This window comes from Crotalus tigris, unplaced genomic scaffold (genome assembly GCF_016545835.1).
Source record: "Crotalus tigris isolate CLP2741 ecotype Arizona unplaced genomic scaffold, ASM1654583v1 scf7180000024437.13266115, whole genome shotgun sequence".
Taxonomy (NCBI): domain Eukaryota; kingdom Metazoa; phylum Chordata; class Lepidosauria; order Squamata; family Viperidae; genus Crotalus; species Crotalus tigris.
The window spans coordinates 9,498,109-9,514,056 of NW_024100606.1; the positions used below are offsets into that span (position 1 = coordinate 9,498,109).

A 15,948-nucleotide genomic window follows, 5' to 3' on the forward strand; every position below is an offset into this window, starting at 1 on the left:
ACTGGTGGGCAGGGATGGAGATGATTCCGCATGAATGGAGTGCATGCACATGCACTTGCCAGCTGCTTGCGCAATTGGAGATGCGTAGGCGCATACTCACCCACCACTTCTGCACTCCAGTTTTGAATGGGTCAAGGCCCGATAGTGGGCCATGGTCTGAGGCTGGGGACCCCTGCCTTACAGGCTTCCCGATTAGCTCATTACAAAGCAATGTGTGATATTGGGAGAGGCAATTATTTTTACACATTTTACACATTTACCCATTTAGCATACATTACTCAAATTCAGCCCAAACACATATCATGATCCTACCCATCAGTTGACAGTGGAAGGTTACTATTATTTTATCTTTAGAACTAGGTTTCTCTTTTTGTAGAACAAATCTTTCTGGCAGCAAAACTACATAATAAGAACTTTATATTCTCCACTAGTGTCCTAACCAAACAATTTAATCTGATCCTGTAGATTGTTTTGGATCTTAACGTTTTTTAGGAATCTTGCTGAACTTTTGGATTAAGGTCAATTTTCCAATTTTCAAATTTCAAGTTATGGAATTTCACTCTGAGGTTGAGCAATTACTGGGAAATCTCTGAGAAAAATTATATAGATTTGTTTGATCTAACAAAGGTATCTGCTGTAGTATAATTTTAATAGCTATTTCAGTACAGCTCAATATTAAAAACAAATGTACAATTTAGGTAGTGCTCTGTTTTGACATCTGGTATAATGAAGCTACCTGTAAACAAATTAATGGTTGGACTAATTGTACTGGTTCACAATGCCATTGTAGAGTAACATACTTTTGTTTGCATGAAAAATCTCAACCTCTAAAATGTCAGTGGCAAAGATATTACTAGAGGGCCAGTTTAGTTTAAAAATTATGTTGAAAAACCTAACAGCTAGCTGACTTTGGCTCAGTAATTCTCTTTCAACCCTAGTAAGAGGGCAGTGACAAACAACTTATAAAATACTGCCTAGAGAATATATATATATATATATATATATATATATATATATATTATATATATATATATATATATATATATATATTTGTTTTCTGAGGTTTTCGCGGGTATTTGTATGTAGGTCTTTGGTTGTTCGGGTTTTCTCCCACGTAAAATTGGAAGTGTCTTGGCGACGTTTCGACGAAGTCCCATTCGTCATCTTCAGGCTGGTGCTTTCAGCTTCGTGCCTCGAGCAGCAGTGTGTGGTCTTGGCTGTTTCTTCCTTTTAACTGCCAGTGGAGGTATGAACTGATTGGGTGGGAGCTTGGCTGTGTTCTGATTGGGTGGAGGTGTGTTCTGATTGGTTAGGGGCTTGGCTGTGCTCTGATTGGCTGGGGGGTTGGCTGTGCTCTGATTGGCTGGGGGGTTGGCTGTGCTCTGATTGGCTGGGGGAGTGTTCTGTTTGGTTGTGCTCAGGTTAGTCTGAGTTGCAGAGGGATTCAAGATTTTGGGCTGCCCTGCCATTCCTTGGCTTCGCGTTCGTGGTCGTGCTTCCTCTTCATGGAGGGTGTCAGTTTGCTTCATGTATGGATTGGGGGGGTTTAAAGTGGCTAATGATGCAGCTGTGGTCTGGCTTCTGGTTTGTGGTCGTGCCTCATAGTCAGTGTGGCTTTGGGTTTGTTTTTTGCGTGGATGTTTGGTGGTGACATCCTGTGTGGTTTTTGTGAGTGTGGGTCTGGTATCATTTTTTGTGTTAGGGAGTCGTTTGTCAATAAGGGCGGGTTTCCAAATGGCTGGTAGGCGGGAGGTATCATCTCGCTTGTTCATGCTGTGTGGGCGTTTTTCTATCTCGATGGCTTCTCTGATTATTCTGTTATTAAAATGTTCACTTTTGGCAATGGTTCTGGTATTTTTAAAGTCAATTTCATGTCCTGTGGCTTTAAGGTGTTGGACCAGGGAAGATGTTGGTTCCTCTTTTTTGACTGAGTTCTTATGTTCTTCAATGCGTGCACTTATTCTTCTGTTGGTTTGTCCGATGTATGTGGTGGGACAAGTGGTGCATGGGATTTCGTATACTCCTTGATTTTCTAATTCAATTTTATCTTTGGGGTTTCTAAGGATGGTGGATATTTTTCTGTTTGTGCAGAATGCTGTTTTGATGTTGTGTTTATGGAGGATCTTACTGATTCTGTCTGTGGTGCCTTTTATGTATGGGAGGAGGGCTTTGCCGTTTTCTTGTTCTTTGTCTTGGATTTTGGTGGGGGTTTCTTTTTGGATTAGGTTTGTAATCTTATTTCTATGGAATCCATTGGATGTTAGTACATTGGTGAGAGTGTGTAGTTCGGGTTTTAGGTGTTGTTCGTCAGCTAAGCGTTTTGTTCTGGAGATGAGTGTCTTGGCTACAGAGTTGATCTGTGCTGGGTGGTGGTGTGAGAGAGCGTGCAGATAGCGGTTTGTGTGTGTTTTCTTCTGGTAGATGGTGTATCCTAGGGAGCCATTGGATTTCTTGTAGACTAAGACATCCAGGAAGGGAAGTTGGTTGTTAGTTTCTGTTTCCATGGTGAACTGTATTTTGGGGTGTAGGCTGTTGAGGTGTGTGAGGAATCCAATGGAGAAGGGCAGGCAGGAATAATAGGCAGGACAGCAGTTTTGGGGGGGGGGAAGTTTGGGAAGGAGAGTCCAACAGGAACGCAGGTTGGTAGATGGGAACAGTACGTAGGACAGCAGGTAAGGGAAGGAAGAATGCTGGAAGCAACAGCAAACAGAGCAGTGGATTGGAGAGGGGGGGAGGAAACAGGAGAGGGGGAGACTGACAGGAAAGGAGAAGGGCAGATAAGAATAGCAGGCAGGACGGCAGATTGGGGGGGGAGAAGGAGGGTTTAACAGGAATGGATGTTGGCATGTGGGAACAGCATGTAGGACGACAGGTCAGAGGAGGAGGAATGCTAGAAAAGAGAGGATGGACAGAAATGGATGAACAACAGGCAAGTCAGCAGATGATGGGGAGGACAGTGGGGGAGGAGGGTAAACAGGAACAGCAGGTAGAGCAGTGGATCAGGAAGGAAAAGATTGAGGAAGAGAACATCAATAAGTATGGTTGATGAAAGGCAGGAGCAATATGTTAATCAACAGGTGGGAGGGTTGAAGGAAGGGGGGGGAAGGATGACAGGAATGGATAACAAAGGGTGCATGAATCGGCAGGCTGGGAGAGGAGGGGGGTTGGAGGAGGGAGTTGAAATAGAAACCAGCAATGGTATGCAAAAACGGCAGGCAGATTATCAGCTCAATAGGATTCGGGTAGTGCCGAGTCGGAGGAGGCACCTTGCATTGGATAAGGAGGAGGGATTGGAGAGTGTGCTAATGATAACAGCGCAGGGAGGGGGAGACAGAACAAGGATGACAAAGCAGGAAAATACAATGTTAGAGTGCAAAAAAGAGAGGGCGGAACAGGCAAGGCAGTCACAGGCAATCAGGAAGAGTGGCCCTGTCACGAGAGCAATGAGTAGGCAATTGGATCAGAAAGGGGATAAAAAGAACTTCCCACCCCCTAAGCCCCACTCTGAGGACGCTGGCAGAGGACCAGCGAAAGCTAAGTTGTTTTAATTCTTGTATATAACTGTTTTTATTGTTTTAAATGTTGTTTTAACAATAAATAACTGGAGTATACTCTTCCCGGAGATCGAAGATTGCATCATTGAATATATATATATATTAAAATTGGAAGTGTCTTGGCGATGTTTTGATGAAGTCCCATTCACACATTGCTTTGTAATGAACTAATTGGGAAGCCATAAAGTTTGTTATTTGGCATCTTTTGATAACACGAATGTATCATCCATGTAGTGGACCCAAAATTTGGGTTGGTATTTAGTCATCGCTGTAAGTTCTAATGGTTGGAGAACTGCTTCCGCTATTATGGTTGAGATAGGGATCCCATGGGGGTTCCTTTAACTTGCTCAAACATGGTCCCTTGAAAGGTGAAGTAAGTTTTCAAACACGCCTCTATTAATTTAACCAAATCCTCGGTTTGTAGGGAGTCCTGGTGTTGTTTCCTATCCCCTTCATTCAGGCGGTCTCTTAAGACTGTGATCGCCAGGTCTTCTGGAATGGAGGTGAAGACTGAGGTGACATCAAAAGACACCATCATCTCATCCTCCTCCACTCTTAGGGTTTTAATCCTTTCCAGAAACTCCTCTGCCGATTTTATGGTAGTTTCGCTGTTACTGACAAAATGGTTGATCCAGTTACTCAGCCATCTGGCCAGTTCCAAGGTTGGAATGCCTCTGAATGAGACAATAGGGCGGAAGGGGATGCCTTCCTTATGGATCTTGGGTAGTCCATAAAACCTAGCCATCACTGAGTCGGGTGTATCCTCCTCAACACCTTTCTGTAAATTTGCTCATTTGTGTAATGATCTTGAACTTGTGCAGCAAGAAGGGTTGCTACAAACATTCTAAAATTCATGTTAAAGAAACAATAACAAAATCATTAGTTAGTATTTTCAAAAATCTAAGAATCTCAAAATTCAAGAGGAAAAACAACTCTGACTTGGGGAAGCATGCAAACATAAAGTCCAATAATAAACATATTTTCAATACTATATACAAATTTCTAGATTTGCATATTTATAAAATTATCACATATCTCTATGCACTAAAAATAATCAGGAAAAGTGCCACAAACGTAGATCTTATTGATATTTTAGGAGTGAAGTATGTTAGTGCATGGGATCCATTATAGTGATATTTAAGCATATCCAAATGCTCAGTAAATAAAATTAATTTGGCTTGTCTGTAGACTTTCAATGTTGATTGGCTTCATAAATGAAAACAGGTACATATAAGCAGGGATATCCATTGGGTAGATGAGAGAATTAAGGAATAGAATAGAATAGACTAGAATAGACTAGAATAGAATAGAATAGAATAGAATAATAACTTTATTGTCACTTTGAATGTACATTGATCAGCATACATTAAAATGAAATTTCATTGCATACAGCTCTCAAAGGGTCATAACCTCCAACATACACTACATAAATATGACAAAATAAAATAAATAAATAAACACATAAATACAGAATTATACACACACCCACATATATTATGTGACATAGAGCACAGGTCGGCAACCTGCGGCTCTGGAGCCGCATGCGGCTCTTTGAGCCTTCCCCGGTGGCTCCCAGCCTCCTCTGCCTTTGCAGAGAGAGACAGAGACAGAGAGAGGCAATTGCGCTTCCCTGCTTCTCTCTCTCTCTCTCTCTCTCTCTCTCTCTCTCTCTCTCTCTCTCTCTCTCTGTGTGTGTGTGTGTGTGTGTGTGTAAAAGATTGCACTCACAGTGCTCTCCGAGGAGCTGAAAAGCTTTCTGGACGGAGCTCCTCCCTTTGCTGCTTCTCTGCAGGAAGCAGGAAGCAGGAAGGGCAGGAGAGAGCTAGCTAGCCCAGCTAGGCTGACTCAGGAATTCTGGGAGTTGAAGTCCATGAGTCATAAAAGAGACGAGGTTGCCTACCCCGGAAGTTGTTGGACAACAGCTTGAAGCTTGCCAGGTGAGCAGCAGATAGGAGAGAGAGAGAGAAAGAAAGAGAGAGAGAGAGAGAGAGAGAGAGAGAGAGAGAGAGAGAGAGAGAGAGGAAAGAGAGAGAGAGAAAGAAAGAGAGTGGGGGAAGAGGAGTGGCAGGCAGACCAAGGGCAGATAGAGAGGGAGGGAGAGAGAGAGACAGAGAGAGAGACCCTTTTGACATCTAAAATGAAGATAACAGTGCATATATCCTTTTTTTACCTGTATGTGTATTTGTATGTATGTGTATATATATGTGTGTGTATACATACACACACACACACACACACACACATACACACACACAAACACACACACACCTATAATAAAGGTAAAAAAGGATATATGCAGTGTTATCTTCATTTTAGATATCAAAAGGATTTTGCGGCTCCCGGTGTTTTGTTTTTGGTGGGAAATGGGTCCAAGTGGCTCTTTGAGTGTTTTCGGTTGCCTACCCCTGACATAGAGAAACAACACAGGTTTAGTTCAGGTTATGTATACATGCGCATGGCAAGAAAAACGAACCTTGCGAATTTACCAAATGGATGGCATAGGGAACAAAGCTATTACAGAATTGAGTGGTCCTGCTAGAAATACTTTGAAACCTCCTCCCAGAGGGGAGCAACAGAAACAGACTGTGAAGTAGGTGTGTGGGATCTCTAACAATGCTTTGAGTTCTAAGCACATAGTGCTTATAAGCAGCATCCTGAATACCAGGGAGCGAGCTTTCTATGATCTTCTCAGCTGTCTTTACCATTCTCTGTATGGATTTTCTATCTGAGGCACTGCTGCCACCAAACCAGACAGTGATGCAGTTTGTTAAAATGCTCTCAATTGTGCCTCTTTAAAACGTGGCCAGAAAAAAAGGAGAGAGATGTTCTCGCCTCATCTGATGCAGGAAATGCAGACATGGTTTTCATGCTTTAGTATGGATGAGGTGTGAAGAAACCAATTCAGATTGTTAGTTATATGCACCTCCAGATACTTAATACTGTTGACCACCTCTGCATCCTTGATATTGAGTGGAGTATGACTATGCCGGCTCTTTCTAAAATCTAAAATGATGTCCTTTGTTTTATTTAGAACCAGGTTATTTTTATTGCACCAGCCCGTAGAGTCTTCACCTCTTCCTTATAAGCATCTTCATTGTCATCCTGGATAAGATCCACCACTGCTGTGTCATCTGCATACTTCACAATGTGATTCATACAGATTTGGCACAGCAGTTGTGGGTCATCAAGGTGAACAGTAGTGGACTCAGAACACAGCCCTATAGGGAACCCATACTCAAGGAATCCAACTCACACAAACTGGGGTCTATCAATAAGGAAATCAAGTATCCAATTACATAAAGGAGTATTAAAACCTAATAGGATCAGTTTGTTCACTAACTGCTGAGGAATGATTGTGTTGAATGCTGAACTAAAGTCCACAAACAGCATTCACACATGAGGATTCTTCCTCTCCAGGTGCACCAAGCTAAGGTGAAGCACAAAAGAAAGTGCATCATCTACGGCGTGGTTCTTCTGACAGGCAAACTGTAATGAGTCAAATGTAGGGGGAAGGCATGAAACCATGTAGTCCTTTACCAATCTCTCAAAACATTTCATCATAGTGGAAGTGAATGCAACTGGACAGTAATCATTAAGACATGTGATTATAGTTTTTTTGGAGCATTGGTACAATGATTGCAATCTTAAAACATGATTAAAACAAAAAAAAAAACCCATCAAGTTGACTATCTTGACTATATAATTGAAATCGCTCTTCTCTTGTGCCTTTGTTGCACATACTGTGTGCATATAACAGGGGCAGGGCCACCTTTTTTGACCTACACTCTGAACGGTTTGTATATTTATGCCTTTTTTTTCAGAGTAGTGGATATGAAAGTCATTATATAGAAAATCATTTGTACTTTTGCAACAGTGTATTTCCTGTGGTTCTTTCCAAAGGACAATACTAGAATTAATAAAACAAAACATGCAGCTCCTGCCTCTTTTCTTCTTTATTGAATTTAAAGAAATTTACATCTAAAGAGAAAGAAGTAAGAAGAAGTCAAATGGTATATGTTTATTAGTTAAACAATTATAGGAGGGGAACACAGTGAAAATATCATTATAGAGTTAACAGCAACAGTTTTAACTACTGGCAACATTATTCATTTTCATACATCAAAATTGTTTTCACTTAATTAGATAAGAGCAACTTGTTCATCTGAATAAGCAAAAGAAGTGAGCACATTTACATTTTCTGATATTTGAGAAATACATTCATACAAATATAAATCTTCCAGATGAAAGTTTTGTCCTGGCATTTTAGCCATAAAGAGTTCTGTGTTGATCCCATGACATTCTAACAGAGAATTGTTATTTCAGCCCTTTGAAAGTGGCACAACGATTCAGCGGTTAAGACATTGGGCTTCTCAGCTGGAACGCTGTCAGTCCAGGTTCAAGACTTGAGCATTGCACAATGGAATAAGTTTCTGTTACTCACCCCAGTTCCTGCCAACCTTGCATTTCAAAAGCAAGGTGAGTGGTTAAATAGGTAGTGCTTCAGTGGGAAGGTTATTACATCCTATATTTTTATGCTGCCACATCAAGATTAAAATGTCTCCCAGATAATGCAGGCTCCCTCAGCTGAAGATGGGAGATGAGCACCACTCCTTGAGTTCATCATAACTGGACAGAAGAAACCTTTGAACCTTTAAGTAACCTTTAATCCTTGAATCCAGTAAGATCATTATAAATTAGTGAATAATTTTTTTTTAAAGAAATGGCTATGGTTGCCAGCTATACATTGTTATTTATTTTCCCCTTCTGCCAATTTCGTGTTCCTCACTGGGACATAGAACATTTTGAGAATGAGAGGCCTAATTGCATTCCACAACTGTTTTTCTGATATTGGTGACCTTCTATTATTAATATACATTCAAATCAGAAACTCCAGCTAAGATTCTATTCTTTACTGACTTGAACTGTTCTTCAAAATTATCAATGTTTCTGCTCACAAATATGATAGGTAGCAGATAAATGTAAGGATAAAAAACAAACAGGAAATTGAAATAAATGGCAGAATGATTAAATAAAGCAAAATGATCCATATTTGGTTATCACATTAGCTGTGTTTGTAATGGTATGTGAGAAATGAACAAAGAGATGCTTAGGGAATGATGAGATAAAAGATCTGCCTAATAGGTAGAATAAAAGGCTCAGCATGGAACCTCCCTAATTTTTTTCAGACTAAAAAGGAAACAGTGGGAGATTTGTACTTTCAGACTTGCAAGACTCTGTTAAAGTAGAAGTAGCTCATCTGGACTGTTTCTTCTCTGTTACACCTGGGAAGGATGACAGGTTTAGTCCCAAATTCCCAGTTTGAATTTCTTCTTCTATATAAGCATGTGTTTTTAATGCCCTCCCTCCAGGATTCCTAGTCCTGACGGTCAATAGGCAATCCCAGGGGTATCAAACCACAAACTCCTTCCTTGGGACCTGCCAAGCTGCCTGCCACACTGCATTTTAAAATCTTAAGAAAACAAGGATTCCTTATCTTTTCTTTAAAAATAAAAATGAAGGGGAATAGCAGCTCAGTGTTCTGCTTGTAAGTTAGCCTTATTGTTTAGGATTAAAAATTAAGGCCCAGAAAAGTAGGATGAATATCAAAACTATGTAGGAGTGAATGTTTTTACTTAGCAGTATCTCCCCAGCATTATTTCTCAACTATGCTCACAATATTATTCTTAAAATTTCAAAAATGCAAACTATCTCCCAAGCTCTGGGACCTCTGCTCTGTCCTAATGTTTTAAAAAATCTCCTTCTACAATCATTTGTTGTTGGACTAAATGAATTATCTTAAATAATGAATCTGTCTTCTCCTCACTCCCTGTGTGTGAGCAGCCGTTCTGCCATATAAAATAATCTCTTTCTCATATTTGGCCTTTGTTCTTCTCAAGTTGTAATAACTCTCTTTTGAACATCACCGATCATTACAGTAAAAACTCAGTAGACCCAGTGCAGTATCCTTTCCACCACACTTAAATTCAGGGAGATTTAGGAGAATGTCCCTAAAATGACATTTTAAGGCAGACCTATGCTTTTATAGATTTCCTTGTAACTTCTGTCTTCTTTTAGAAGAAGCCTACCCACCTTTTAGAATAGAATTGGTTTCAATTTCAGTTAGTGAAATTCCAAGCAAAATTGCAGGTGTTTATCAAGAGATTATGTTTTGCTTTCAGTACCCAAGCCCAGTGGCTGCCTATCCAAAAAGTCTTATAAAATAATTTGTAAACCTCAGCCTTGCAATATATATCCCTCCTCAAGTATTTTCCTTGGCTTTTGCCTCACTCTCACTTCTGGTCTCTAATGTTTTCTTCTCCTTGTTAAACAGCATTGCACTACTTTTGCATTAAGGATTCAATTGTTTGGATCAAATCAGTGGTGGGATTCAAATATGTGAACAATCCATCTCTGTATGGATGCTGCTTCTGGAAATCCATTCTGGGCCTGGGCAACAAAAAATTAGCTATTGGTTCTGCCGAAGTGGTGCAAACTAGCTGAATTCTTACCACTGGATCAGATGCTAAAAATAACTGGCTCTGATACAGCATAATCTAACTGAACTGATAAAATACAAGCAGAAGCACGTAAAAAAACATTTAGAATGTGCTGCTATGGTTACTTTCTGAAAAGAGGCCAATGCCTCTTCCAGCTTCAAAAACCTTAAAAGAAAAAAATGCCCAATGCTATAATCAATACTGGAATTGACTCTGAAACTACTTCAGAGGTTAAGAACCTCAGCACCACCACCCCAATAGCAAAACACTTCAATAGTGAAGAAGCAATACTTGAAACTGTAAGTACCATATCTGGGTCATAGCACAATGTCTGAGTTGACTTATATGGTCAATGATCTTCCATATATGTTGACCAAATGTGCAGCTCTGTTCAGATTTTTACTCCTAATGGAAGAAGGATTAATGAGAGTAATCATAAGTTTGAAAACCTCTATTGATTTTTCCGTCTACCAATTATTTTTTTTAAAAAACCCTTTCAAATAAGTACAAAATATGTTCAGAGCTTAATATTTATTCAAGAAGTATACTCTTTTATTAATCATAAGTTGGAAAAAGAATTATAGCTTTCTCAAAATTTAATCATTATTTGAATTGTTGTAGACTTTCTAAAAATGTGATTACATGAAATGACTACTAAAATGTATTTCATGAGTATTTGCTATTAGGTATTATTACATTCCTAAGTATACTATAAAATAAATTGTACTGATATTTAATACTGTTAATATTCCATCCCATCTATTAAAGCTAACAGTATTATCTCTGCTTTAAGTGTAATTTTATTGTAGTACAGTCTGGTATCAGATACAGCAAATACATCAGAATATATTTAAAAATATATTCCAATAATTTTACAGGGATTATTTGCACAAAATGTGTGACATGCATAGTTGTACAGGGTTTATGTCTCATATTTCTTGAGTCTGCAATTTTGTACATAGTTTTGATGGTGAGTACTATCTACACACACGCGCGCGCGCACCCACACCCCCACACACACACACACATATCCATGAATGTGGACCTACGCATCTTCACAATAATGTATTGGTCCTATTGGTTCAGTCCTCCACAACAATCCCAGTATCTCATGTGGCCCTTTTGAAAAAGTAATTGCCCACTCACTAGCACTCTTCATTTAACTTTTACCTTGTCTAATTTCAGTGTGCATAGAGAATAAGTTAGAAGGAATCTCAGAAACTCCAAAAAACAGAACAAAACATGATTTAATTCATGTTTTGCCCTCTATCCAATCAGTGTCTTGCACTTCATCCAAAGGATGTCAGTGAGAATTGTCATACAGCTATATCCAAATGTGGCACATAGAATAATATTTGCATATATTTTAAAACATTTTGTTTTGCTTCTTCTGCTATGATTGAGTCACCCATCTTTATAATCTCTTGACACCAGCTTCACCCATCTTCTGACACTTATTCTCCTTCCATGCAGAACTGATCTTTTCCAGGGATCAGTCTGAAGACATTCAGTTTCTAGATGATACTGCTTTCTTTCCTACTCCCATAGCAGCAAACAGTTATAGAAAGAGATCCTAAGAAAAGATTTATAGGGTCAGGCTTCTTCAATTATACTGCTGAGACTGCCATTTTTTATTCCTCCTGCAGATGCCAGTGTCTGAGGGCCAGTGGTGGGATTCAAATATGTGAACAACTAATTCTCTGTGTGGATGCCACTTCCGGAAACCCATTCAGGGCTTGGACAACAAAAAATTAACTACCGGTTATGCTGAACTGTTGCAAACTGGCTGAGGGCCAAGCACTCTTTTTAAATGATATGATTTTGTAATTCTAAGGTAAATGTGGATAAAAAATCTACTAAGATTTTATAAGCTTAATCTTAAATAATAACCACAATTAAACTGCATAGTATGATTATTATGCAATGGTTTATTGCTGTTTTGATGGATGCTTTATTAAAATAGCGTGTAGCATGATAGCATTACTAATTTTCTCTTGACTATTATAGTTTATTACAAATACTATATTTTTGTAACAGCCGGCACATAAATCATAAAGATAGCACTAAAATACTATATGCTGCATTGTGAGTTAGGTAAGATACAGTATTAGATGTTTACATCTTCTGAAGCCATGTAAATTCTCTTAATGTAAAAAAAAAAAACACAAGAAATTACAGACCTGCTTTTGTACTGAAATTCAAACACATTTTGTATCAATATTATGCAGACTTTATCTAATATATTAAGGAGAGCCAAGAACTTTAACTCCTTCAAATTAATAATGTGTTCCTTCTACTTTTGCAATGGTAGAAAGACAAAAAAGTGTGTTTATGTGTCTGTGTACAATCTTCAAACATTTTGCAAGCCCAGCCTCAGAAAGTTGCACATAATATGGTATGTTTCTAAATATTACATCCATACTTAATTTTCTAACGTGGAATTTATTGACTGAAATATTTAAATATGTGAGTTGGAATTCACATGTACACTCTCACATTAACAATTTAAATTAACAGAATATTGGTTGGAAGGGTTAGAAGGGATCTTGGAGGTCTTCTAGTCCAACCCACTGCTCAAGCAAAAGACCCCATACCATTTCAGACAAATGGTTCTCCAATCTTTTCTTAAAACCTCCAGTGATGGACACCCACAACTTTTGAAGACAAGCTGTTCCACTGATTAACTGTTAGGAAATGTCTCCTTATTTGTAGGTTAGTTCTTGGTTAATTTTCATCTATTGCTTCTTGCTGTGCCTTCAGGTGCTTTGGAGAAGAGGTTGATCCCCTCTTCTTTGTGGCAGCCCCTTAGATTTTGGAATATTACTAACATGTCACTCCTAGTTCTTTTCATTAAACTAGACCTGCAATTCCGGCAACCGTTCTTTGGATATGGTTCTGAGATCACATCTGCCAGCTCCTTTAGAATCTTGGGTATAATCCATCTGGTCCTGGTGATTTGAACTCATCCACAGTGGATAGGTGTTCTCTTACCATTTTCTTGCTTACTTTGACTTGCATTCCTAATCTGCACATTACTTTTGTTTAGACCAATAGTTTCCTTGACTTTTTTCTTATTTTTCACATGTTGAAATAAGCTTTTTTTTTTGTTATTTTTGACATTTGTGGCAAACCTTAGCTGATTTTGAGCCTTAGCTTTTCTGACTTTGCAGGTTCAGGCTGTTGTGGAAAAAACCACGATACTTACATCAGAAGACAAGACCACGAAGGGTTGGAGAAAACAGGCTTTATTTGTGCACAATGGTTCAGAGCATTCACATGACAAATTCTGAACCTTGAGCTATTCTCAGAGAGTAATTCTTATAGCATTAACCACCCACGCCTTAGCCTTAGGGTGGCTCTTATCTACCTTTGACACACTAAAACAGAGAAGTTTATATCTTGAAGCTACATAAGTAAAAGGAGAAGTTCACACAAACGGTTGTCTTACCACACCTTTCTGCACGGGTGCTATCTTACAACATCTGTGACTTTTAGTTGACACTGACACTTCTTGTAAAATGGTTTCTGTTGAGTCCGTGGCGGGAAAACAGACACGAGAAGCAGCTGGAGTTCTCAGTTTCATTTATTCAGCGTTCAGCTTACATGAAGATGGCTTCAGCCTCGCCCAAACGCCTCGCAGCCTCTTATATAGGCAACTCCCGGGTAAATGGGTTACTTTTCCCGCGCCAGCACCCGCGCATGCGCACGGCGCTGGCGACAGCCTGTCTGGTCCCGGGCAGCTTTGCACCTGCCCGGGACTGCCTGCAAACGCCCGAGCCGTTTGCAAAGGCTCGGGACATAACACCCCTTTCCCCCGGGCTAAAACTACTACCAACATACAACATTTATTTTATACGACATTTTGCTCCCCAGTGCTCCCACTGATTACTGGCTTTTGCCTTGCCAGCAATGTTATGTAATCTTCTAGATACTTAGGAGATTTCTTTGCTCTCTGTGACCTTCTTAGCTCTGGGTTACTGGCATAAGTCCCCTGACTGGAGGGAGGCGTGAGCCTGTTCTCTCTATTGTGTCCTGGTGTCTTCCAAGGACTGTGCCCCGATGCCTGGCCTGCTTGCTTGCCCACCGGGCTCGTCAGGCCAGGGCTTCTGTTACTTTGTGACCTGGTTGACCTACCTAGCTGTAGACCCTCAGGCCCCTTGAAGTGATAGCCGCTGCTGGGCGTCTCTGTAGAACCTCCTAGGTCAGTCCAAGACCTGTCAGGAGGCTGTCCATTCCCTGAACCCCATTCTGTGTTCGGGCTCGTGTGGGTTTCTGTACTTTCCCAAAACTCAGGTGTTCCCTGATTTGTGCTAGGGTTGTTGTAGTCGGGACTTGGTTCCTCGACTAACTCTGTGTATGTTTGACCCCCTGTAGGATTTGGGGTAAGGTCAGGCCAACCTTGGGAATTGTGTGCCAGTTCTCTTGCGGGGAATGATTTGTTGGGATGCCCCCGGGTATCCTCCGTTGCTGGAGTGCTGTGTGATGTGTGTGGAAAGTGAGTATGCCCCCGGGGTGACTCCCTGGCTGGAGTAGGCGTGAGTGCCTGTTGTGTGGGTAAGCTCCATGACTTTCTTTTCGGAGCAATTGCAGAACCTTGGGACGAGCCGTTTGTGGCTCCCTCAGTGGAGATGGGCAGTAGCTCTTGCCCTTCCCTTTGCTCCAAAGGGTCCCCCTCCCCCCCTGGAAAAGACCCAGGAGTCTCAGCAGAAAAGTCTCGCCTAGAGCGAAGTTGGTCGATGTGCCGACGCAGGACACGACCGTTGTCCAGGGCAACCTCGTAGGAGAGAGGACCTGTGATCCTGGACACAGAAGCGGGGACCCATGTATGACCAGGCCCGTAATTGCGAGCCCAAACCGGGGCACCCACAAGTAGTTGTCTAGGTGCCCTAGGATGTGAGGTAGATGAAGGCAGTCTGTCCGGATGCAACCGGTCAAGTCTAGTAGTAAGTTGGCGCCCCCAACGAAGTTCAGCTGGACTTCTCCCTGTAGAAGTGGACGGTGTGGTGCGATAAGAAAGGAGAAAGTCAGCCAACCTGTGATGCCAGTCCCCGTAGGTGAGTCTCTTCAAGGCGTCCTTTGCGATGCGCACCATGCGTTCAGCCATACCGTTGGTGGACGGGTGAAAAGGCGCAGACGTGGCATGACGAATCAGTTTGCCTGTAAGAAAGCTTGGAATTCGGAGGAGTGAATTGAGGGCCGTTGTTGGACACAATGACATCTGGCAGCCCGTGTGCAGCAAAAATCCCCCTCAGTACCTGAATAGTCTTTGCAGTGGTGGTGGATGAGACAGGCACAACCTCAAGCCATTTTGAATGGCTGTCAACAAGGACCAAGAAGAACTGGCCCTGAAAGGGCCCAGCGTAGTCAATGTGCACCCTAGACCATGGGGACTGTGTTTCCTCCCATCTATGCACAGGAGCTTGGGGCATCTCTGGGCGAGATCGTTGGCACAGGTGGCATGCGTGTACCTTAGCCTCAATATCTTTATCTAAAGCAGGCCACCACAAGTGGCTGCGTGCAAGAGCCTTCATACGAACAATGCCAGGATGACCCTCGTGGAGGGATTCTAAGACCCTAGTCCTCATTGAGGTGGGAATGACAACTCTGTTTCCCCAAAGCAGACAACCCTGAGAAAGGGACAGTTCGTTTCTTTTGGACCAGAAACTCTGAAACTCAGGACTAGGGCAGTGCTCAGGCCACCCGGACAGGACCCAGGAGCGGACACGTGAAAGTGTGTGATCTGTACCTGTTTCAGCGGTAACATCCCTGGCACTAAGAGGGAGCTCGGGCAAGGCTTGGATTGATAGAATGTTGACAGCTGGCGCGGGGTCAGCTTCTACTACTGGCAGAGGCAATCTACTGAGGCCATCAGCATGGCCCATTTCTTTCCCAGGCTT

At 41.3% G+C, this 15,948-nt stretch overlaps 1 protein-coding gene across 1 annotated transcript; it reads right to left on the reverse strand.

The window, feature by feature from the left end:
* Nucleotides 1–14,780: 14,780 nt before the first annotated feature.
* Nucleotides 14,781–15,672, reverse strand: LOC120302775 (uncharacterized protein K02A2.6-like; the record flags this gene model as incomplete). The annotated part of the gene is made up of 2 exons (XM_039331701.1): nucleotides 14,781–15,084; nucleotides 15,197–15,672. Coding segments are annotated over 2 exons (780 nt in total), but the record flags the coding sequence as incomplete, so codon positions are not given.
* Between the last annotated feature and the right edge of the window lie 276 nt (nucleotides 15,673–15,948).